This window comes from Petromyzon marinus (assembly GCF_048934315.1).
Source record: "Petromyzon marinus isolate PM22_M1 ecotype Great Lakes invasive population chromosome 77 unlocalized genomic scaffold, UKy_Petmar_22M1.pri1.0 chr77_unloc.2, whole genome shotgun sequence".
Taxonomy (NCBI): Eukaryota; Metazoa; Chordata; class Hyperoartia; order Petromyzontiformes; family Petromyzontidae; genus Petromyzon; species Petromyzon marinus.
Window position 1 is genome coordinate 1,202,311 of NW_027422622.1, and position 23,147 is coordinate 1,225,457.

A 23,147-nucleotide genomic window follows, 5' to 3' on the forward strand; every position below is an offset into this window, starting at 1 on the left:
TCTCTGTGTGTCTCTGTGTGTGTCTGTGTCTCTGTGTGTCTCCATGTGTGTCTCTGTGTGTCGCTGTGTGTCTACACGTGTCTACACGTGTGTCTCTGTGTGTCTCTGTGTGTGTCTCCCCGTGTCTCCACGTGTCTCTGTGTGTCTCTGTGTGTCTCTGTGTCTCTCCCCGCTACGCAGGTTCAGGGTGCGTGTCTACACGTGTCTACACACAGAGACACGTGTAGACATGTGTCTCTGTGTGTCTCTGTGTGTCTCTGCGTGTCTACACGTGTCTCCACGTGGAGACACGTGTGTCTCTGTGTGTCTCTGTGTGTCTCCGTGTCTCTACGTGTCTCTGTGTGTCTCTGTGTCTCTCCCCGCTACGCAGGTTCAGGGTGCGTGTCTACACGTGTCTACACACAGAGACACGTGTAGACACGTGTGTCTCTGTGTGTCTGTGTGTCTCCACGTGTGTCTCTGTGTGTCTGTGTGTCTCTCCCCGCTACGCAGGTTCAGGGTGCGTGTCTACACGTGTCTACACGTGTGTCTCTGTGTGTCTCTGTGTGTCTCTGTGTGTCTGCACGTGTCTACACGTGTCTACACGTGTGTCTCTGTGTGTCTCTGTGTGTCTCTGTGTGTCTACACGTGTCTACACATGTCTACACGTGTCTACACGTGTGTCTCTGTGTGTCTCTGTGTGTCTCTGTGTGTCTCTGTGTCTACACGTGTCTCCCCGTGTCTCTACGTGTCTCTGTGTGTCTCTGTGTCTCTCCCCGCTACGCAGGTTCAGGGTGCGTGTCTACACGTGTCTACACGTGGAGACACGTGTAGACACGTGTCTCTGTGTGTCTCTGTGTGTCTCTGTGTGTCTCTGTGTCTCCACGTGTGTCTCTGTGTGTCTCTGTGTGTGTCTGTGTCTCTGTGTGTCTCTGTGTGTCTCCACGTGTGTCTCTGTGTGTCTCTGTGTGTGTCTGTGTCTCTGTGTCTCCATGTGTGTCTCTGTGTGTCTCTGTGTGTCTCTGTGTGTCTACACGTGTGTCTCTGTGTGTCTCTGTGTGTCTCCACGTGTCTCCACGTGTGTCTCTGTGTGTCTCTGTGTGTCTCTGTGTCTCTCCCCGCTACGCAGGTTCAGGGTGCGTGTCTACACGTGTCTACACGTGGAGACACGTGTCTCTGTGTGTCTGTGTCTCTGTGTGTCTCTGTGTGTCTCTGTGTGTGTCTGTGTCTCTGTGTGTCTCTGTGTGTCTCCACGTGTGTCTCTCCCCGCTGCGCAGGTTCAGGGTGCGTGTCTACACGTATCTACACACAGAGACACACAGAGACACACAGAGACACGTCTCTGTGTGTCTCTGTGTGTCTCTGTGTGTCTCCACGTGTGTCTCTGTGTGTCTCCACGTGTGTCTCTGTGTGTCTCTGTGTGTCTCCGTGTGTCTCTGTGTGTCTCTGTGTGTCTCCGTGTCTCTACGTGTGTCTCTGTGTGTCTCTGTGTCTACACGTGTCTCCCCGTGTCTCTACGTGTCTCTGTGTGTCTCTGTGTCTCTCCCCGCTACGCAGGTTCAGGGTGCGTGTCTACACGTGTCTCTTCACGTGTCTCCACGTGTAGACACGTGTGTCTCTACGTGTCTCCACGTGTCTCTGTGTCTACACGTGTCTCTGTGTCTCTCCCCACTACGCAGGTTCAGGGTGGGTTTCTACACGTGTCTCTGTGTGTCTCTGTGTCTCTGTGTGTGTTCACGTGTCTACACGTGTCTCTGTGTGTCTCTACGTGTCTCTGTATCTCCACGTGTGTCTCTACGTGTCTCCGTGTGTCTCTACGTGTCTCTGTGTCTCCACGTGTGTCTCTACGTGTCTCCGTGTGTCTCTATGTGTCTCTGTGTGTCTCTGTGTCTCTCCCCGCTACGCAGGTTCAGGGTGCGTGTCTACACGTGTCTACACGTGTCTCTACGTGTGTCTCTGTGTGTCTCCGTGTCTCTACGTGTGTCTCTGTGTCTACACGTGTCTCCCCGTGTCTCTACGTGTCTCTGTGTGTCTCTGTGTGTCTCTGTGTCTCCATGTCTCCACGTGTGTCTCCACGTGTGTCTCCACGTGTCTGTGTCTCCACGTGTGTCTTCACGTGTCTCTGTGTGTCTCTGTGTCTCTCCCCGCTACGCAGGTTCAGGGTGCGTGTCTTTGTGTGTCTGTGTCTCTGTGTGTATCTCTCTCCACGTGTCTCCGTGTCTCTAAGTGTCTCCGTGTCACGTGTCTCCACGTGTGTCTGTGTGTCTCCACGTGTGTCTCTGTGGGTGTCTCCACGTGTATCTCTGTGTATCTCTGTGTGTCTCTGTGTGTCTCTGTGTGTCTCTACGTGTCTGTGTGTCTCTGTGTGTCTCTGTGTGTCTCTGCGTGTCTCCGTGTCTCGTGTCTCCACGTGTGTCTGTGTGTCTCTGTGTGTGTCTCTGTGCGTGCCTCCACGTGTGTCTCTGCGTGTCTCCACGTGTCTCTGTGTCTCTCCCCGCTACGCAGGTTCAGGGTACGTGTCTCCGTGTGTCTACACGTGTGTCTCTACGTGTCTCCACGTGTCTCCACGTGTCTCTGCGTGTCTCCGTGTCTCGTGTCTCCACGTGTGTCTGTGTGTCTCCACGTGTGTCTCTGTGTGTGTCTCTGTGTCTCCACGTGTGTCTCCTTGTCTCCACGTGAGTCTCCGTGTCTCCACGTGTGTCTCTGTGTGTCTGTGTCTCTGTGTGTATCTCTCTCTCCCCGTGTCTCTCCCTCACCCCGTGTCTCTCTCTCTTTCCCCGTGTCTCTCTTCCCGTGTCTCCCTCACCCCGTGTCTCTCTCCCCGTGTCTCTCTCACCCCGTGTCTCTCTCACCCCGTGTCTCTCTCCCCATGTCTCTCTCACCCCGTGTCTCTCTCTCCCCGTGTCTCTCTCCCCGTGTCTCTCTCACCCCGTGTCTCACCCCGCGTCTCTCCCCGCGTCTCTCCCCATGTCTCTCCCCGTGTCTCTCTCTCCCCGTGTCTCTCTCTCACCCCGTGTCTCTCTCACCCCGTGTCTCTCTCACCCCGTGTCTCTCTCACCCCGTGTCTCTCTCTCTCTCCGTGTCTCTCTCCTCGTGTCTCTCTCTCCCCGTGTCACTCTCTCTCTCCCCGTGTCACTCTCTCTCTCCGTGTCTCTCTCCCCGTGTCTCTCTCCCCGTGTCTCTCTCTCACCCCGTCTCTCTCACCCCGTGTCTCTCTCACCCCGTCTCTCTCACCCCGTGTCTCTCTCCCCGTGTCTCTCTCACCCCGTGTCTCTCTCACCCCGTGTCTCTCTCACCCCGTGTCTCTCTCACCCCGTGTCTCTCTCACCCCGTGTCTCTCTCACCCCGTGTCTCTCTCACCCCGTGTCTCTCTCTCTCCCCGTGTCTCTCTCCCCGTGTCTCTCTCTCTCCCTGTGTCTCTCTCCCCGTGTCTCCCTCACCCCGTGTCTCTCTCCCCGTGTCTCTCTCACCCCGTGTCTCTCTCACCCCGTGTCTCTCTCACCCCGTGTCTATCTCTCCGTGTCTCTCACCCCGTGTCTCCCTCACCCCGTGTCTCTCTCCCCGTGTCTCTCTCTCTCCGTGTCTCTCTCCCCGTGTCTCTCTCTCCCCGTGTCTCTCTCTCTCACCCCGAGTCTCTCTCTCCGTGTCTCTCTCCCCGTGTCTCTCTCACCCCGTGTCTCTCACCCCGTGTTTCTCTCTCACCCCGTGTCTCTCTCCCCGTGTCTCTCTCCCCGTGTCTCTCCCTCCCCGTGTCTCTCTCTCCCCGTGTCTCTCTCTCCACGTGTCTCTCTCCCCGTGTCTCTCTCACCCCGTGTCTCTCTCTCCCCGTGTTTCTCTCACCCCGTGTCTCTCTCCCCGTGTCTCTCCCCGTGTCTCTCTCCCCGTGTCTCTCTCCCCGTGTCTCTCTCACCGTCTCTCTCACCGTGTCTCTCTCACCCTGCGTCTCTCCCCGCGTCTCACCCCGCGTCTCTCTCCCCGTGTCTCTCTCCCCGTGTCTCTTTCTCCCCGTGTCTCTCTCTCCCCGTGTCTCTCTCACCGCATATCTCTCTCTCCCCGTGTCTCTCTCTCTCCGTGTCTCTCTCACCCCGTGTCTCTCTCACCCCGTGTCTCTCTCTCCCCGTGTCTCTCTCTCCCCGTGTCTCTCTCTCCGTGTCTCTCTCCCCGTGTCTCTCTCACCCCGTGTCTCTCTCCCCGTACCTCTCTCTCCGTGTCTCTCTCCCCGTGTCTCTCTCACCCCGTGTCTCTCTCACCCCATGTCTCTCTCTCACCCCGTGCCTCTCTCCCCGTGTCTCTCTCTCCGTGTCTCTCTCTCCCCGTGTCTCTCTCTCCCCGTGTCTCACCCCGTGTCTCTCTCTCCCCGTGTCTCTCTCTCCCTGTGACTCTCACCCCGTGTCTCTCTCACCCCGTGTCTCTCTCCCCGTGTCTCTCTCTCTGTCTCTCTCTCCCCGTGTCTCTCTCCCCGTGTCTCTCTCACCGTGTCTCTCTCACCGTGTCTTCCCCTGCGTCTCTCCCCATGTCTCTCCCCGTGTCTCTCTCTCCCCGTGTGTCTCTCCCCATGTCTCTCTCCCCGTGTCTCTCTCCCCGTGTCTCTCTCTCCCCATGTCTCTCCCCCCGTGTCTCTCGCCCCGTGTCTCTCTCTCCCCGTGTCTCTCTCTCCCGTGTCTCTTTCCCCGTGTCTCTCTCTCCCCGTGTCTCTCTCCCCCCGTGTCTCTCTCCCCGTGTCTCTCTCTCCCTGTGTCTCTCTCTCCCCGTGTCTCTCTCTCCCCGTGTCTCTCTCTCCCCGTGTCTCTCTCTCCCCGTGTCTCTCTCTCCCCGTGTCTCACTCTCCTCGTGTCTCACCCTGTGTCTCTCTCTCCCCGTGTCTCTCTCTCCCTGTGTCTCTCTCACCGCGTGTCTCTCTCACCCCGTGTCTCTCTCCCCGTGTCTCTCTCTCTGTCTCTCTCTCCCCGTGTCTCTCTCACCCCGTGTCTCTCTCCCCGTGTCTCTCTCACCGTGTCTTCCCCTGCGTCTCTCCCCGTCTCTCACCCCATGTCTCTCCCCGTGTCTCTCTCTCCCCGTGTGTCTCTCCCCGTGTCTCTCCCCGTGTCTCTCTCTCCCCATGTCTCTCCCCCCGTGTCTCTCTCCCCGTGTCTCTCTCACCCCGCGTCTCTCCCCGCGTCTCTCTCCCCGTGTCTCTCTCTCCCCGTGTCTCTCTCACCCCATATCTCTCTCTCCCCGTGTCTCTCTCTCTCCGTGTCTCTCTCACCCCGTGTCTCTCTCACCCCGTGTCTCTCTCTCCCCGTGTCTCTCTCTCCCCGTGTCTCTCTCTCCGTGTCTCTCTCCCCGTGTCTCTCTCACCCCGTGTCTCTCTCCCCGTACCTCTCTCTCCGTGTCTCTCTCCCCGTGTCTCTCTCACCCCGTGTCTCTCTCACCCCATGTCTCTCTCTCACCCCGTGCCTCTGTCCCCGTGTCTCTCTCTCCGTGTCTCTCTCTCCCCGTGTCTCTCTCTCCCCGTGTCTCACCCCGTGTCTCTCTCTCCCCGTGTCTCTCTCTCCCTGTGACTCTCACCCCGTGTCTCTCTCACCCCGTGTCTCTCTCCCCGTGTCTCTCTCTCTGTCTCTCTCTCCCCGTGTCTCTCTCCCCGTGTCTCTCTCACCGTGTCTCTCTCACCGTGTCTTCCCCTGCGTCTCTCCCCATGTCTCTCCCCGTGTCTCTCTCTCCCCGTGTGTCTCTCCCCATGTCTCTCTCCCCGTGTCTCTCTCCCCGTGTCTCTCTCTCCCCATGTCTCTCCCCCCGTGTCTCTCTCCCCGTGTCTCTCTCTCCCCGTGTCTCTCTCTCCCGTGTCTCTCTCCCCGTGTCTCTCTCTCCCCGTGTCTCTCTCCCCCCGTGTCTCTCTCCCCGTGTCTCTCTCTCCCTGTGTCTCTCTCTCCCCGTGTCTCTCTCTCCCCGTGTCTCTCTCTCCCCGTGTCTCTCTCTCCCCGTGTCTCACTCTCCTCGTGTCTCACCCTGTGTCTCTCTCTCCCCGTGTCTCTCTCTCCCTGTGTCTCTCTCACCGCGTGTCTCTCTCACCCCGTGTCTCTCTCCCCGTGTCTCTCTCTCTGTCTCTCTCTCCCCGTGTCTCTCTCACCCCGTGTCTCTCTCCCCGTGTCTCTCTCACCGTGTCTTCCCCTGCGTCTCTCCCCGTCTCTCACCCCATGTCTCTCCCCGTGTCTCTCTCTCCCCGTGTGTCTCTCCCCGTGTCTCTCCCCGTGTCTCTCTCTCCCCATGTCTCTCCCCCCGTGTCTCTCTCCCCGTGTCTCTCTCACCCCATATCTCTCTCTCCCCGTGTCTCTCTCTCTCCGTGTCTCTCTCACCCCGTGTCTCTCTCACCCCGTGTCTCTCTCTCCCCGTGTCTCTCTCTCCCCGTGTCTCTCTCGCCGTGTCTCTCTCCCCGTGTCTCTCTCACCCCGTGTCTCTCTCCCCGTACCTCTCTCTCCGTGTCTCTCTCCCCGTGTCTCTCTCACCCCGTGTCTCTCTCACCCCATGTCTCTCTCTCACCCCGTGCCTCTCTCCCCGTGTCTCTCTCTCCGTGTCTCTCTCTCCCCGTGTCTCTCTCTCCCCGTGTCTCACCCCGTGTCTCTCTCTCCCCGTGTCTCTCTCTCCCTGTGACTCTCACCCCGTGTCTCTCTCACCCCGTGTCTCTCTCCCCGTGTCTCTCTCTCTGTCTCTCTCTCCCCGTGTCTCTCTCCCCGTGTCTCTCTCACCGTGTCTCTCTCACCGTGTCTTCCCCTGCGTCTCTCCCCATGTCTCTCCCCGTGTCTCTCTCTCCCCGTGTGTCTCTCCCCATGTCTCTCTCCCCGTGTCTCTCTCCCCGTGTCTCTCTCTCCCCATGTCTCTCCCCCCGTGTCTCTCTCCCCGTGTCTCTCTCTCCCCGTGTCTCTCTCTCCCGTGTCTCTTTCCCCGTGTCTCTCTCTCCCCGTGTCTCTCTCCCCCCGTGTCTCTCTCCCCGTGTCTCTCTCTCCCTGTGTCTCTCTCTCCCCGTGTCTCTCTCTCCCCGTGTCTCTCTCTCCCCGTGTCTCTCTCTCCCCGTGTCTCTCTCTCCCCGTGTCTCACTCTCCTCGTGTCTCACCCTGTGTCTCTCTCTCCCCGTGTCTCTCTCTCCCTGTGTCTCTCTCACCGCGTGTCTCTCTCACCCCGTGTCTCTCTCCCCGTGTCTCTCTCTCTCTGTCTCTCTCTCCCCGTGTCTCTCTCACCCCGTGTCTCTCTCCCCGTGTCTCTCTCACCGTGTCTTCCCCTGCGTCTGTCCCCGTCTCTCACCCCATGTCTCTCCCCGTGTCTCTCTCTCCCCGTGTGTCTCTCCCCGTGTCTCTCCCCGTGTCTCTCTCTCCCCATGTCTCTCCCCCCGTGTCTCTCTCCCCGTGTCTCTCTCACCCCGCGTCTCTCCCCGCGTCTCTCTCCCCGTGTCTCTCTCTCCCCGTGTCTCTCTCACCCCATATCTCTCTCTCCCCGTGTCTCTCTCTCTCCGTGTCTCTCTCACCCCGTGTCTCTCTCACCCCGTGTCTCTCTCTCCCCGTGTCTCTCTCTCCCCGTGTCTCTCTCTCCGTGTCTCTCTCCCCGTGTCTCTCTCACCCCGTGTCTCTCTCCCCGTACCTCTCTCTCCGTGTCTCTCTCCCCGTGTCTCTCTCACCCCGTGTCTCTCTCACCCCATGTCTCTCTCTCACCCCGTGCCTCTCTCCCCGTGTCTCTCTCTCCGTGTCTCTCTCTCCCCGTGTCTCTCTCTCCCCGTGTCTCACCCCGTGTCTCTCTCTCCCCGTGTCTCTCTCTCCCTGTGACTCTCACCCCGTGTCTCTCTCACCCCGTGTCTCTCTCCCCGTGTCTCTCTCTCTGTCTCTCTCTCCCCGTGTCTCTCTCCCCGTGTCTCTCTCACCGTGTCTCTCTCACCGTGTCTTCCCCTGCGTCTCTCCCCATGTCTCTCCCCGTGTCTCTCTCTCCCCGTGTGTCTCTCCCCATGTCTCTCTCCCCGTGTCTCTCTCCCCGTGTCTCTCTCTCCCCATGTCTCTCCCCCCGTGTCTCTCTCCCCGTGTCTCTCTCTCCCCGTGTCTCTCTCTCCCGTGTCTCTCTCCCCGTGTCTCTCTCTCCCCGTGTCTCTCTCCCCCCGTGTCTCTCTCCCCGTGTCTCTCTCTCCCTGTGTCTCTCTCTCCCCGTGTCTCTCTCTCCCCGTGTCTCTCTCTCCCCGTGTCTCTCTCTCCCCGTGTCTCTCTCTCCCCGTGTCTCACTCTCCTCGTGTCTCACCCTGTGTCTCTCTCTCCCCGTGTCTCTCTCTCCCTGTGTCTCTCTCACCGCGTGTCTCTCTCACCCCGTGTCTCTCTCCCCGTGTCTCTCTCTCTCTGTCTCTCTCTCCCCGTGTCTCTCTCACCCCGTGTCTCTCTCCCCGTGTCTCTCTCACCGTGTCTTCCCCTGCGTCTCTCCCCGTCTCTCACCCCATGTCTCTCCCCGTGTCTCTCTCTCCCCGTGTGTCTCTCCCCGTGTCTCTCCCCGTGTCTCTCTCTCCCCATGTCTCTCCCCCCGTGTCTCTCTCCCCGTGTCTCTCTCACCCCGCGTCTCTCCCCGCGTCTCTCTCCCCGCGTCTCTCCCCCCGTGTCTCTCTCCCCGCATCTCTCTCACCCCGTGTCTCTCTCTCCCCGTGTCTCTCTCTCCCCGTGTCTCTCTCCCCGTGTCTCTCTCTCCCCATGTCTCTCCCCCCGTGTCTCTCTCCCCGTGTCTCTCTCTCTCCCCGTGTCTCTCTCTCCCCATGTCTCTCCCCCCGTGTCTCTCTCCCCGTGTCTCTCTCACCCCGCGTCTCTCCGCGTGTCTCTCTCCCCGCGTCTCTCTCCCCATGTCTCTCCCCCCGTGTCTCTCTCCCCGCGTCTCTCTCACCCCGTGTCTCTCTCTCCCCGTGTCTCTCTCTCCCCGTGTCTCTCTCCCCGTGTCTCTCTCTCCCCATGTCTCTCCCCCCGTGTTTCTCTCCCCGTGTCTCTCTCTCTCCCCGTGTCTCTCTCTCCCCATGTCTCTCCCCCCGTGTCTCTCTCCCCGTGTCTCTCTCACCCCGCGTCTCTCCCCGCGTCTCTCTCCCCGCGTCTCTCTCCCCATGTCTCTCCCCCCGTGTCTCTCTCCCCGCGTCTCTCTCACCCCGTGTCTCTCTCTCCCCGTGTCTCTCTCTCCCCGTGTCTCTCTCCCCGTGTCTCTCTCTCCCCATGTCTCTCTCACCCCGCGTCTCTCCCCGTGTCTCTCTCCCCGCGTCTCTCTCACCGTGTCTCTCTCACCCCGTGTCTCTCTCACCCCACGTCTCTCTCTCCCCGTGTCTTTCTCCCCGTGTCTCTCTCTCTCCCCGTGTCTCTCTCTCCCCGTGTCTCTCTCTCCCCGTGTCTCTCTACTCATGTCCATCTCACCCCGTGTCTCTCTCACCGTGTCTCTCTCACCGTGTCTCTCTCACCCCGTGTCTCACCCCGTGTCTCTCCCCGTGTCTCTCTCCCCATGTCTCTCTCACCCCGTGTCTCTCTCACCGTGTCTCTCTCACCGTGTCTCTCTCACCCCGTGTCTCACCCCGCGTCTCTCCCCGCATCTCTCCCCGCGTCTCTCCCCGTGTCTCTCTGTCCCCATGTCTCTCTCTCACCCCGTGTCTCTCTCTCACCCCGTGTCTCTCTCACCCCATGTCTCTCTCTCTCTCTCCGTGTCTCTCTCCCCGTGTCTCCCTCTCCCCGTGTCTCTCTCTCCCCATGTCACTTTCTCCCCGTGTCTCTCTCACCGTGTCTTCCCCTGCGTCTGTCCCCGTCTCTCACCCCATGTCTCTCCCCGTGTCTCTCTCTCCCCGTGTGTCTCTCCCCGTGTCTCTCCCCGTGTCTCTCTCTCCCCATGTCTCTCCCCCCGTGTCTCTCTCCCCGTGTCTCTCTCACCCCGCGTCTCTCCCCGCGTCTCTCTCCCCGTGTCTCTCTCTCCCCGTGTCTCTCTCACCCCATATCTCTCTCTCCCCGTGTCTCTCTCTCTCCGTGTCTCTCTCACCCCGTGTCTCTCTCACCCCGTGTCTCTCTCTCCCCGTGTCTCTCTCTCCCCGTGTCTCTCTCTCCGTGTCTCTCTCCCCGTGTCTCTCTCACCCCGTGTCTCTCTCCCCGTACCTCTCTCTCCGTGTCTCTCTCCCCGTGTCTCTCTCACCCCGTGTCTCTCTCACCCCATGTCTCTCTCTCACCCCGTGCCTCTCTCCCCGTGTCTCTCTCTCCGTGTCTCTCTCTCCCCGTGTCTCTCTCTCCCCGTGTCTCACCCCGTGTCTCTCTCTCCCCGTGTCTCTCTCTCCCTGTGACTCTCACCCCGTGTCTCTCTCACCCCGTGTCTCTCTCCCCGTGTCTCTCTCTCTGTCTCTCTCTCCCCGTGTCTCTCTCCCCGTGTCTCTCTCACCGTGTCTCTCTCACCGTGTCTTCCCCTGCGTCTCTCCCCATGTCTCTCCCCGTGTCTCTCTCTCCCCGTGTGTCTCTCCCCATGTCTCTCTCCCCGTGTCTCTCTCCCCGTGTCTCTCTCTCCCCATGTCTCTCCCCCCGTGTCTCTCTCCCCGTGTCTCTCTCTCCCCGTGTCTCTCTCTCCCGTGTCTCTCTCCCCGTGTCTCTCTCTCCCCGTGTCTCTCTCCCCCCGTGTCTCTCTCCCCGTGTCTCTCTCTCCCTGTGTCTCTCTCTCCCCGTGTCTCTCTCTCCCCGTGTCTCTCTCTCCCCGTGTCTCTCTCTCCCCGTGTCTCTCTCTCCCCGTGTCTCACTCTCCTCGTGTCTCACCCTGTGTCTCTCTCTCCCCGTGTCTCTCTCTCCCTGTGTCTCTCTCACCGCGTGTCTCTCTCACCCCGTGTCTCTCTCCCCGTGTCTCTCTCTCTCTGTCTCTCTCTCCCCGTGTCTCTCTCACCCCGTGTCTCTCTCCCCGTGTCTCTCTCACCGTGTCTTCCCCTGCGTCTCTCCCCGTCTCTCACCCCATGTCTCTCCCCGTGTCTCTCTCTCCCCGTGTGTCTCTCCCCGTGTCTCTCCCCGTGTCTCTCTCTCCCCATGTCTCTCCCCCCGTGTCTCTCTCCCCGTGTCTCTCTCACCCCGCGTCTCTCCCCGCGTCTCTCTCCCCGCGTCTCTCCCCCCGTGTCTCTCTCCCCGCATCTCTCTCACCCCGTGTCTCTCTCTCCCCGTGTCTCTCTCTCCCCGTGTCTCTCTCCCCGTGTCTCTCTCTCCCCATGTCTCTCCCCCCGTGTCTCTCTCCCCGTGTCTCTCTCTCTCCCCGTGTCTCTCTCTCCCCATGTCTCTCCCCCCGTGTCTCTCTCCCCGTGTCTCTCTCACCCCGCGTCTCTCCGCGTGTCTCTCTCCCCGCGTCTCTCTCCCCATGTCTCTCCCCCCGTGTCTCTCTCCCCGCGTCTCTCTCACCCCGTGTCTCTCTCTCCCCGTGTCTCTCTCTCCCCGTGTCTCTCTCCCCGTGTCTCTCTCTCCCCATGTCTCTCCCCCCGTGTCTCTCTCCCCGTGTCTCTCTCTCTCCCCGTGTCTCTCTCTCCCCATGTCTCTCCCCCCGTGTCTCTCTCCCCGTGTCTCTCTCACCCCGCGTCTCTCCCCGCGTCTCTCTCCCCGCGTCTCTCTCCCCATGTCTCTCCCCCCGTGTCTCTCTCCCCGCGTCTCTCTCACCCCGTGTCTCTCTCTCCCCGTGTCTCTCTCTCCCCGTGTCTCTCTCCCCGTGTCTCTCTCTCCCCATGTCTCTCTCACCCCGCGTCTCTCCCCGTGTCTCTCTCCCCGCGTCTCTCTCACCGTGTCTCTCTCACCCCGTGTCTCTCTCACCCCACGTCTCTCTCTCCCCGTGTCTTTCTCCCCGTGTCTCTCTCTCTCCCCGTGTCTCTCTCTCCCCGTGTCTCTCTCTCCCCGTGTCTCTCTCCTCATGTCCATCTCACCCCGTGTCTCTCTCACCGTGTCTCTCTCACCGTGTCTCTCTCACCCCGTGTCTCACCCCGTGTCTCTCCCCGTGTCTCTCTCCCCATGTCTCTCTCACCCCGTGTCTCTCTCACCGTGTCTCTCTCACCGTGTCTCTCTCACCCCGTGTCTCACCCCGCGTCTCTCCCCGCATCTCTCCCCGCGTCTCTCCCCGTGTCTCTCTGTCCCCATGTCTCTCTCTCACCCCGTGTCTCTCTCTCACCCCGTGTCTCTCTCACCCCATGTCTCTCTCTCTCTCTCCGTGTCTCTCTCCCCGTGTCTCCCTCTCCCCGTGTCTCTCTCTCCCCATGTCACTTTCTCTCCGTGTCTCTCTCTCCCCGCATCTCTCCCCGTGTCTCTCTCCCCATGTCTCTCTCACCCCGTCTCTCTCTCCCCGTGTCTCTCTCCCCGTGTCTCTCTCTCCGTGTCTCTATCTCCCCGTGTCTCTCTCTCCCCGTGTCTCTCGCTCCTCGTGTCTCTCTCACCCCGTGTCTCTCTCTCTCTCCCCATGTCTCTCTCTCTCTCCCCGTGTCTCTCTCCCCGTGTCTCTCTCCCCGTGTCTCTCCCCGTGTCTCTCTCCCCGTGTCTCTCTCTCCCCGTGTCTCTCTCACCCCGTGTCTTTCTCTCCCCGTGTCTCTCTCTCTCTCTCCCCGTGTCTCTCTCTCTCCCCGTGTCTCTCTCCCCGTCTCTCTCCCCGTGTCTCTCTCCCCGTGTCTCTCTCTCCCCGTGGCTCTCTCTCCCCGTGTCTCTCTCTCCCCGTGTCTCTCTCTCCGTGTCTCTCCGCGTGTCTCTCTCTCCCCGTGTCTCTCTCCCCGTGTCTCTCCCTGTGTCTCACTCTCTCACCGTGTCTCTCCCCGTGTCTCTCTCTCCCCGTGTCTCTCTCTCCGTGTCTCTCCCCGTGTCTCTCTCTCTCCCTGTGTCTCTCTCACCCCGTGTCTCTCTCAACCCGTGTCTCTCTCACCCCGTGTCTCTCTCTCCGTATATCTCGCTCTCCGTGTCTCTCTCTCCCCGTGTCTCTCTCACCCCGTGTCTCTCCCCGTGTCTCTCCCCGTGTCTCTCTCTCCCCGCGTCTCTCCCCCCCGTGTCTCTCCCCCCGTGTCTTTCCCCGTGTCTCTGTCTCTCCGTGTCTCTCCCCGTGTCTTTCTCTCCCCGTGTCTCTCTCACCCCGTGTCTCTCCCCGTGTCTCACCCCGTGTCTCACCCACCCCCGTGTCTCTCCGTGTCTCTCTCCGCGTCTCACCCTGTCTCTCTCTCACCCCGTGTCTCATCCCGTGTCTCCCCCCGCGTCTCTCTCTCCCCGTGTCTCACCCCGTGTCTCTCCCCGTGTCTCTCTCACCCCGTGTCTCTCTCCCCGTGTCTCCCCGTGTCTCTCTCTCCCCTTGTCTCACCCACCCCCGTGTCTCTCCGTGTCTCTCTCTCCCCGTGTCTCTCCCCGTGTCTCTCTCTCCCCCCGTGTCTCTCCCCGTGTCTCTCTCCCCGTGTCTCTCTCTCCCCGTGTCTCTCTCTCCCCGTGTCTCTCCCTGTGTCTCACTCTCTCACGTGTCTCTCCCCGTGTCTCTCTCTCCCCGTGTCTCTCCCTGTGTCTCACTCTCTCACCGTGTCTCTCTCTCCCCGTGTCTCTCTCTCCCCGTGTCTCCCTGTGTCTCTCTCACCCCGTGTCTCTCTCTCCCCGTGTCTCTCCCTGTGTCTCACTCTCTCACTGTGTCTCTCCCCGTGTCTCTCCCCGTGTCTCTCTCTCCCCGTGTCTCCCCGTGTCTCTCTCTCCCCGTGTCTCTCTCTCCGTGTCTCTCCCTGTGTCTCACTCTCTCACCGTGTCTCTCCCCGTGTCTCTCCCTGTCTCACTCTCACCGTATCTCTCCCCGTGTCTCTCTCTCCCCGTGTCTCTCTCTCCCCGTGTATCTCTCCCCCCGTGTCTCTCACCCCGTGTCTCTCTCCCCCCGTGTCTCTCTCCCCCCGTGTCTCTCACCCCGTGTCTCTCCCTCTCTCTCTCCACATCTCTCTCCCCGTGTCTCTCTCCCCGTGTCTCTCTCCCCGTGTCTCTCTCTCCCCGTGTCTCTCTCTCCCTGTGTGTCTCTCTCCCCGTGTCTCTCCCCGTGTCTCTCTCACCCTGTGTCTCACCCCGTGTCTCACCCACCCCGTGTCTCTCACCCCGTGTCTCTCCTGGTGTCTCTCCCCGTGTATCTCCCCGTGTCTCACCCCGTGTCTCTCCCCGTGTCTCACCCACCCCCGTGTCTCTCTGTGTCTCTCTCCACGTCTCACCCTGTGTCTCTCTCTCCCCCCGTGTCTCACCCCCTCTCCCCGTGTCTCTCTCCCCGTGTCTCTCTCCCCGTGTCCCTCTCCCCGTGTCCCTCTCCCCGTGTCTCTCTCTCCCCGCGTCTCTCTCACCCCGTGTCTCTCTCTCCCCGTGTCTCTCTCACCCCGTGTCTCTCTCAGCCCGCGTCTCTCTCACCCCGTGTCTCTCTCTCCCCGTGTCTCTCTCACCCCGTGTCTCTCTCACCCCGTGTCTCTCTCTCCCCGTGTCTCACCCCGCGTCTCTTCCCGCGTCTCACCCCGTGTCTCTCTCTCTCTCTCCCCGCGTCTCACCCGGCGTCTCTCCCCGCGTCTCTCTCTCCCCCGTGTCTCTCCGTGTCTCTCTCCGCGTCTCACCCTGTCTCTCTCTCACCCCGTGTCTCAACCCGTGTCTCCCCCCGCGTCTCTCTCTCCCCGTGTCTCACCCCGTGTCTCTCCCCGTGTCTCTCTCCCCGCGTCTCTCTCACCCCGTGTCTCTCTCCCCGTGTCTCCCCGTGTCTCTCTCTCCCCTTGTCTCACCCACCCCCGTGTCTCTCCGTGTCTCTCTCTCCCCGTGTCTCTCCCCGTGTCTCTCTCTCCCCCCGTGTCTCTCCCCGTGTCTCTCTCCCCGTGTCTCTCTCTCCCCGTGTCTCTCTCTCCCCATGTCTCTCCCTGTGTCTCACTCTCTCACTGTGTCTCTCCCCGTGTCTCTCTCTCTCCGTGTCTCTCCCTGTGTCTCACTCTCTCACCGTGTCTCTCTCTCCCCGTGTCTCTCTCTCCCCGTGTCTCCCTGTGTCTCTCTCACCCCGTGTCTCTCTCTACCCGTGTCTCTCTCTCCCCGTGTCTCTCTCTGCCCGTGTCTCTCTCTCCGTGTCTCTCCCTGTGTCTCACTCTCTCACCGTGTCTCTCCCCGTGTCTCTCCCTGTCTCACTCTCACCGTATCTCTCCCCGTGTCTCTCTCTCCCCGTGTCTCTCTCTCCCCGTGTCTCTCTCTCCCCGTGTATCTCTCCCCCCGTGTCTCTCACCCCGTGTCTCTCTCCCCCCGTGTCTCTCTCCCCCCGTGTCTCTCACCCCGTGTCTCTCCCTCTCTCTCTCCACATCTCTCTCCCCTTGTCTCTCCCCGTGTCTCTCTCCCCGTGTCTCTCTCCCCGTGTCTCTCTCCCCGTGTCTCTCTCTCCCCGTGTCTCTCTCTCCCTGTGTCTCTCTATCCCCGTGTCTCTCCCCGTGTCTCTCTCACCCTGTGTCTCACCCCGTGTCTCACCCACCCCGTGTCTCTCACCCCGTGTCTCTCCTGGTGTCTCTCCCCGTGTCTCTCCCCGTGTCTCACCCCGTGTCTCACCCCGTGTCTCACCCCGTGTCTCTCCCCGTGTCTCTCCCCGTGTCTCACCCACCTCCGTGTCTCTCTGTGTCTCTCTCCGCGTCTCACCCTGTGTCTCTCTCTCCCCCCGTGTCTCACCCCCTCTCCCCGTGTCTCTCTCCCCGTGTCCCTCTGCCCGTGTCTCTCTCTCCGTGTCTCTCCCCGTGTCTCTCTCACCCCGTGTCTCTCTCACCCCGTGTCTCTCTCTCCCCGTGTCTCTCTCTCCCCGCGTCTCTCTCACCCCGCGTCTCTCTCTCCCCGTGTCTCTCTCTCCCCGTGTCTCTCTCTCCCCGTGTCTCTCTCTCCCCGCGTCTCTCTCTCCCCGCGTCTCTCTCTCCCCGTGTCTCTCTCTCCCCGTGTCTCTCTCTCCCCGCGTCTCTCTCTCTCCCCGTGTCTCCCCCCGTGTCTCTCTCCCCGTGTCTCTCTCCCCGTGTCTCTCTCTCCATGTCTCTCTTTCCCCGTGTCTCTCTCTCTCCCCGTGTCTCTCTCTCTCTCCCCGTGTCTCTCTCTCTCCCCGTGTCTCTCTCTCTCTCCCCGTGTCTCTCTCTCTCTCCCCGTGTCTCTCTCTCTCTCCCCGTGTCTCTCTCACCCCGTGTCTCTCTCTCCCCGTGTCTCTCTCTCCCCGTGTCTCTCTCTCTCTCCCCGTGTCTCTCTCTCTCTCCCCGTGTCTCTCTCTCTCTCCCCGTGTCTCTCTCACCCCGTGTCTCTCTCTCCCCGTGTCTCTCTCTCCCCGTGTCTCTCTCTCCCCGTGTCTCTCTTTCCCCGTGTCTCACCCCGCGTCTCACCCCGTGTCTCTCTCTCCCCGTGTCTCTCTCTCTCTCTCTCTCCCCGTGTCTCTCTCTCCCCGTGTCTCTCCCCGTGTCTCTCTCTCTCTCTCCCCGTGTCTCTCTCTCCCTGTGTCTCTCTCTCCCCGTGTCTCTCTCTTCCCGTGTCTCTCTCTCGCCGTGTCTCTCCCCGTGTCTCTCTCTCCCCGTGTCTCTCTCTCCCCGTGTCTCTCCCCGTGTCTCTCTCTCTCTCTCCCCGTGTCTCTCTCTCCCCGTGTCTCTCTCTTCCCGTGTCTCTCTCTCCCAGTGTCTCTCTCCCCGTGTCTCTCTCACCCCGTGTCTCTCTCTCCCCGTGTCTCTCTCTCCCCGTGTCTCTCTCACCCCGTGTCTCTCTCTCCCCGTGTCTCTCTCTCCCCGTGTCTCTCTCTCCCCGCGTCTCTCTCTCCCCGTGTCTCTCTCTCTCCCCGTGTCTCACCCCGTGTCTCTCTCTCTCTCCCCGTGTCTCTCTCTCTCTCTCTCCCCGTGGCTCTCTCTCCCCGTGTCTCTCTCTCTCCCCGCGTCTCTCTCTCTCTCACCCCGTGTCTCTCTCTCCCCGTGTCTCTCTCTCCCCGTGTCTCTCCCCGTGTCTCTCTCTCCCCGTGTCTCTCCCCGTGTCTCTCTCTCTCTCTCCCCGTGTCTCTCTCTCCCCGTGTCTCTCTCTTCCCGTGTCTCTCTCTCCCAGTGTCTCTCTCCCCGTGTCTCTCTCACCCCGTGTCTCTCTCTCCCCGTGTCTCTCTCTCCCCGTGTCTCTCTCACCCCGTGTCTCTCTCTCCCCGTGTCTCTCTCTCCCCGTGTCTCTCTCTCCCCGCGTCTCTCTCTCCCCGTGTCTCTCTCTCTCCCCGTGTCTCACCCCGTGTCTCTCTCTCTCTCCCCGTGTCTCTCTCTCTCTCTCCCCGTGGCTCTCTCTCCCCGTGTCTCTCTCTCTCCCCGCGTCTCTCTCTCTCTCACCCCGTGTCTCTCTCTCCCCGTGTCTCTCTCTCCCCGTGTCTCTCCCCGTGTCTCTCTCTCCCCGTGTCTCTCCCCGTGTCTCTCTCTCTCTCTCCCCGTGTCTCTCTCTCCCCGTGTCTCTCTCTTCCCGTGTCTCTCTCTCCCAGTGTCTCTCTCCCCGTGTCTCTCTCACCCCGTGTCTCTCTCTCCCCGTGTCTCTCTCTCCCCGTGTCTCTCTCACCCCGTGTCTCTCTCTCCCCGTGTCTCTCTCTCCCCGTGTCTCTCTCTCCCCGCGTCTCTCTCTCCCCGTGTCTCTCTCTCTCCCCGTGTCTCACCCCGTGTCTCTCTCTCTCTCCCCGTGTCTCTCTCTCTCTCTCTCCCCGTGGCTCTCTCTCCCCGTGTCTCTCTCTCTCCCCGCGTCTCTCTCTCTCTCACCCCGTGTCTCTCTCTCCCCGTGTCTCTCTCTCCCCGTGTCTCTCCCCGTGTCTCTCTCTCCCCGTGTCTCTCCCCGTGTCTCTCTCTCTCTCTCCCCGTGTCTCTCTCTCCCCGTGTCTCTCTCTTCCCGTGTCTCTCTCTCCCAGTGTCTCTCTCCCCGTGTCTCTCTCACCCCGTGTCTCTCTCTCCCCGTGTCTCTCTCTCCCCGTGTCTCTCTCACCCCGTGTCTCTCTCTCCCCGTGTCTCTCTCTCCCCGTGTCTCTCTCTCCCCGCGTCTCTCTCTCCCCGTGTCTCTCTCTCTCCCCGTGTCTCACCCCGTGTCTCTCTCTCTCTCCCCGTGTCTCTCTCTCTCTCTCCCCGTGGCTCTCTCTCCCCGTGTCTCTCTCTCTCCCCGCGTCTCTCTCTCTCTCACCCCGTGTCTCTCTCTCCCCGTGTCTCTCTCTCCCCGTGTCTCTCCCCGTGTCTCTCCCCGTGTCTCTCTCTCCCCGTGTCTCTCCCCGTGTCTCTCTCTCTCTCTCCCCGTGTCTCTCTCTCCCCGTGTCTCTCTCTTCCCGTGTCTCTCTCTCCCAGTGTCTCTCTCCCCGTGTCTCTCTCACCCCGTGTCTCTCTCTCCCCGTGTCTCTCTCTCCCCGTGTCTCTCTCACCCCGTGTCTCTCTCTCCCCGTGTCTCTCTCTCCCCGTGTCTCTCTCTCCCCGCGTCTCTCTCTCCCCGTGTCTCTCTCTCTCCCCGTGTCTCACCCCGTGTCTCTCTCTCTCTCCCCGTGTCTCTCTCTCTCTCTCTCCCCGTGGCTCTCTCTCCCCGTGTCTCTCTCTCTCCCCGCGTCTCTCTCTCTCTCACCCCGTGTCTCTCTCTCCCCGTGTCTCTCTCTCCCCGTGTCTCTCCCCGTGTCTCTCTCTCCCCGTGTCTCTCCCCGTGTCTCTCTCTCTCTCTCCCCGTGTCTCTCTCTCCCCGTGTCTCTCTCTTCCCGTGTCTCTCTCTCCCAGTGTCTCTCTCCCCGTGTCTCTCTCACCCCGTGTCTCTCTCTCCCCGTGTCTCTCTCTCCCCGTGTCTCTCTCACCCCGTGTCTCTCTCTCCCCGTGTCTCTCTCTCCCCGTGTCTCTCTCTCCCCGCGTCTCTCTCTCCCCGTGTCTCTCTCTCTCCCCGTGTCTCACCCCGTGTCTCTCTCTCTCTCCCCGTGTCTCTCTCTCTCTCTCTCCCCGTGGCTCTCTCTCCCCGTGTCTCTCTCTCTCCCCGCGTCTCTCTCTCTCTCCCCGCGTCTCTCTCTCTCTCACCCCGTGTCTCTCTCTCCCCGTGTCTCTCTCTCCCCGTGTCTCTCCCCGTGTCTCTCTCTCCCCGTGTCTCTCCCCGTGTCTCTCTCTCTCTCTCCCCGTGTCTCTCTCTCCCCGTGTCTCTCTCTTCCCGTGTCTCTCTCTCCCAGTGTCTCTCTCCCCGTGTCTCTCTCACCCCGTGTCTCTCTCTCCCCGTGTCTCTCTCTCCCCGTGTCTCTCTCACCCCGTGTCTCTCTCTCCCCGTGTCTCTCTCTCCCCGTGTCTCTCTCTCCCCGCGTCTCTCTCTCCCCGTGTCTCTCTCTCTCCCCGTGTCTCACCCCGTGTCTCTCTCTCTCTCCCCGTGTCTCTCTCTCTCTCTCTCTCCCCGTGGCTCTCTCTCCCCGTGTCTCTCTCTCTCCCCGCGTCTCTCTCTCTCTCACCCCGTGTCTCTCTCTCCCCGTGTCTCTCTCTCCCCGTGTCTCTCCCCGTGTCTCTCTCTCCCCGTGTCTCTCCCCGTGTCTCTCTCTCTCTCTCCCCGTGTCTCTCTCTCCCCGTGTCTCTCTCTTCCCGTGTCTCTCTCTCCCAGTGTCTCTCTCCCCGTGTCTCTCTCACCCCGTGTCTCTCTCTCCCCGTGTCTCTCTCTCCCCGTGTCTCTCTCACCCCGTGTCTCTCTCTCCCCGTGTCTCTCTCTCCCCGTGTCTCTCTCTCCCCGCGTCTCTCTCTCCCCGTGTCTCTCTCTCTCCCCGTGTCTCACCCCGTGTCTCTCTCTCTCTCCCCGTGTCTCTCTCTCTCTCTCTCCCCGTGGCTCTCTCTCCCCGTGTCTCTCTCTCTCCCCGCGTCTCTCTCTCTCTCACCCCGTGTCTCTCTCTCCCCGTGTCTCTCTCTCCCCGTGTCTCTCCCCGTGTCTCTCTCTCCCCGTGTCTCTCCCCGTGTCTCTCTCTCTCTCTCCCCGTGTCTCTCTCTCCCCGTGTCTCTCTCTTCCCGTGTCTCTCTCTCCCAGTGTCTCTCTCCCCGTGTCTCTCTCACCCCGTGTCTCTCTCTCCCCGTGTCTCTCTCTCCCGTGTCTCTCTCACCCCGTGTCTCTCTCTCCCCGTGTCTCTCTCTCCCCGTGTCTCTCTCTCCCCGCGTCTCTCTCTCCCCGTGTCTCTCTCTCTCCCCGTGTCTCACCCCGTGTCTCTCTCTCTCTCCCCGTGTCTCTCTCTCTCTCTCCCCGTGGCTCTCTCTCCCCGTGTCTCTCTCTCTCCCCGCGTCTCTCTCTCTCTCACCCCGTGTCTCTCTCTCCCCGTGTCTCTCTCTCCCCGTGTCTCTCCCCGTGTCTCTCCCCGTGTCTCTCTCTCCCCGTGTCTCTCCCCGTGTCTCTCTCTCTCTCTCCCCGTGTCTCTCTCTCCCCGTGTCTCTCTCTTCCCGTGTCTCTCTCTCCCAGTGTCTCTCTCCCCGTGTCTCTCTCACCCCGTGTCTCTCTCTCCCCGTGTCTCTCTCTCCCCGTGTCTCTCTCACCCCGTGTCTCTCTCTCCCCGTGTCTCTCTCTCCCCGTGTCTCTCTCTCCCCGCGTCTCTCTCTCCCCGTGTCTCTCTCTCTCCCCGTGTCTCACCCCGTGTCTCTCTCTCTCTCCCCGTGTCTCTCTCTCTCTCTCTCCCCGTGGCTCTCTCTCCCCGTGTCTCTCTCTCTCCCCGCGTCTCTCTCTCTCTCACCCCGTGTCTCTCTCTCCCCGTGTCTCTCTCTCCCCGTGTCTCTCCCCGTGTCTCTCTCTCCCCGTGTCTCTCCCCGTGTCTCTCTCTCTCTCTCCCCGTGTCTCTCTCTCCCCGTGTCTCTCTCTTCCCGTGTCTCTCTCTCCCAGTGTCTCTCTCCCCGTGTCTCTCTCACCCCGTGTCTCTCTCTCCCCGTGTCTCTCTCTCCCCGTGTCTCTCTCACCCCGTGTCTCTCTCTCCCCGTGTCTCTCTCTCCCCGTGTCTCTCTCTCCCCGCGTCTCTCTCTCCCCGTGTCTCTCTCTCTCCCCGTGTCTCACCCCGTGTCTCTCTCTCTCTCCCCGTGTCTCTCTCTCTCTCTCTCCCCGTGGCTCTCTCTCCCCGTGTCTCTCTCTCTCCCCGCGTCTCTCTCTCTCTCACCCCGTGTCTCTCTCTCCCCGTGTCTCTCTCTCCCCGTGTCTCTCTCACCCCGTGTCTCTCTCTCCCCGTGTCTCTCTCTCCCCGTGTCTCTCTCACCCCGTGTCTCTCTCTCCCCGTGTCTCTCTCTCCCCGTGGCTCTCTCTCCCCGTGTCTCTCTCTCTCCCCGCGTCTCTCTCTCTCTCACCCCGTGTCTCTCTCTCCCCGTGTCTCTCTCCCCGTGTCTCTCCCCGTGTCTCTCCCCGTGTCTCTCTCTCTCTCTCCCCGTGTCTCTCTCTCCCCGTGTCTCTCTCACCCCGTGTCTCTCTCTCCCCGTGTCTCTCTCTCCCCGTGTCTCTCTCACCCCGTGTCTCTCTCTCCCCGTGTCTCTCTCTCCCCGTGGCTCTCTCTCCCCGTGTCTCTCTCTCTCCCCGCGTCTCTCTCTCTCTCACCCCGTGTCTCTCTCTCCCCGTGTCTCTCTCCCCGTGTCTCTCCCCGTGTCTCTCCCCGTGTCTCTCTCTCTCTCTCCCCGTGTCTCTCTCTCCCCGTGTCTCTCCCCGTGTCTCTCCCCGTGTCTCTCTCTCCCCGTGTCTCTCTCACCCCGTGTCTCTCTCTCCCCGTGTCTCACCCTGCGTCTCTCTCACCCCGTGTCTCTCTCTCCCCGTGTCTCTCTCTCCCCGTGTCTCTCCCCGTGTCTCTCTCTCCCCGTGTCTCTCCCCGTGTCTCTCTCACCCCGTGTCTCTCTCTCCTCGTGTCTCACCCCGTGTCTCTCTCTCCTCGTGTCTCACCCCGTGTCTCTCTCTCTCTCTCCCCGTGTCTCTCTCTCCCCGTGTCTCTCTCTCCCCGTGTCTCTCCCCGTGTCTCTCCCCGTGTCTCTCTCTCCCCGTGTCTCTCTCTCCCCGTGTCTCTCTCTCTCTCCCCGTGTCTCTCTCTCCCCGCGTCTCTCCCCCTCTCTCCCCCCCTCTCCCCCCCCCAGGCGGTGTCCCTCGCCGTCGTGGCCGCCCTCCGTATCCGCTCCCCGCCCCTCCCCGTGACTCCGGCGGCGCTGTCCGCCGGCGCCCCCCACGCCGTGCGGGCGCTGCGTCGCTGCGTCGACGCCGCCGCCTTCCGCCTCTACGGCCACTGGGTGAAGCGTGGGCAGCGCCAGGACCGGGCCGCCCTCTTCGAGGACGCCCCCAGGGCCGTGCTGCGGCTCGCCGGGGCCCCCGGCTGGGGCTGGGGAGGAGGAGGAGGAGGAGGCGGAGGAGGCGGTGGAGGCGGTTGCGGAGGAGGCGGAGGAGGCGGAGGAGGCGGAGGAGGCGGTGGAGGCGGTTGCGGAGGAGGCGGAGGAGGCGGAGGAGGCGGAGGAGGCGGTGGAGGCGGTGGAGGCGGTTGCGGAGGAGGAGGCGGTGGAGGCGGTTGCGTAGGTTGCGTCGTCGGTGGGTTTGGGGGCGGTGCCTGGCAGGAGGAGCGGGGGCTCTGAGCGCTGTGTGTGGGGGGGGGGGGGGTCACGTGGTGGGGGGCACTCACGTGGGGCGGGGGGGGGGGGGTGAGGGGTGAGAGAGATCCCGTGACCTCGTGGTGACCCCGTGGTGACCTCGTGGTGACATCGCGGCGACCTCGTGGTGACCTCGTGGTGACATCGCGGCGACCTCGTGGTGACCTCGTGGTGACATCACGGTGACCTCGTGGTGACCCCGTGGTGACATCACGGCGACCTCTTGGTGACCCCGTGGTGACATCACGGCGACATCGCGGCGACCCCATGGTGACATCACGGTGACCTCGTGGTGACCCCGTGGTGACCTCGTGGTGACCCCGTAGCAGGGTGTGTACACGTGTGTATGAAGCCGTCTGACCACACACACAGACAAAGCTCCCCCAGGTAGCCTCTAGCAGGGCTGCAGGGGCAAGTGCTGCTAGTAGCGAGTAGCACCACCTATGATGTACACACAGTGGCGATGTTTACGCTACACACTGCATAGAGATACACAGAGACACACAGAGATACACAGAGACACACAGAGACACAGAGACACACAGACCCACAGAGACACACAGACACACAGAGACACAGAGACACACAGAGACCAACAGAGACCAACAGAGACCCACAGAGACACACAGAGATACACAGAGACACACAGAGATACACAGAGATACAC

The 23,147-nt window shown here is 61.7% G+C and overlaps 1 protein-coding gene across 1 annotated transcript in view; it reads left to right on the forward strand.

The window, feature by feature from the left end:
• The window catches only part of LOC116958458 (phosphorylase b kinase gamma catalytic chain, liver/testis isoform-like), a gene marked incomplete at its 3' end in the record, with an annotated part of 64,981 nt that extends 42,668 nt beyond the window's left edge, over positions 1-22,313 (forward strand). The window contains exon 10 of the mRNA XM_076058610.1: positions 21,980-22,313. Coding sequence (XP_075914725.1) covers positions 21,980-22,313 — 334 coding nt within the window. The remainder of the gene's footprint in view (positions 1-21,979) is intronic.
• Between the last annotated feature and the right edge of the window lie 834 nt (positions 22,314-23,147).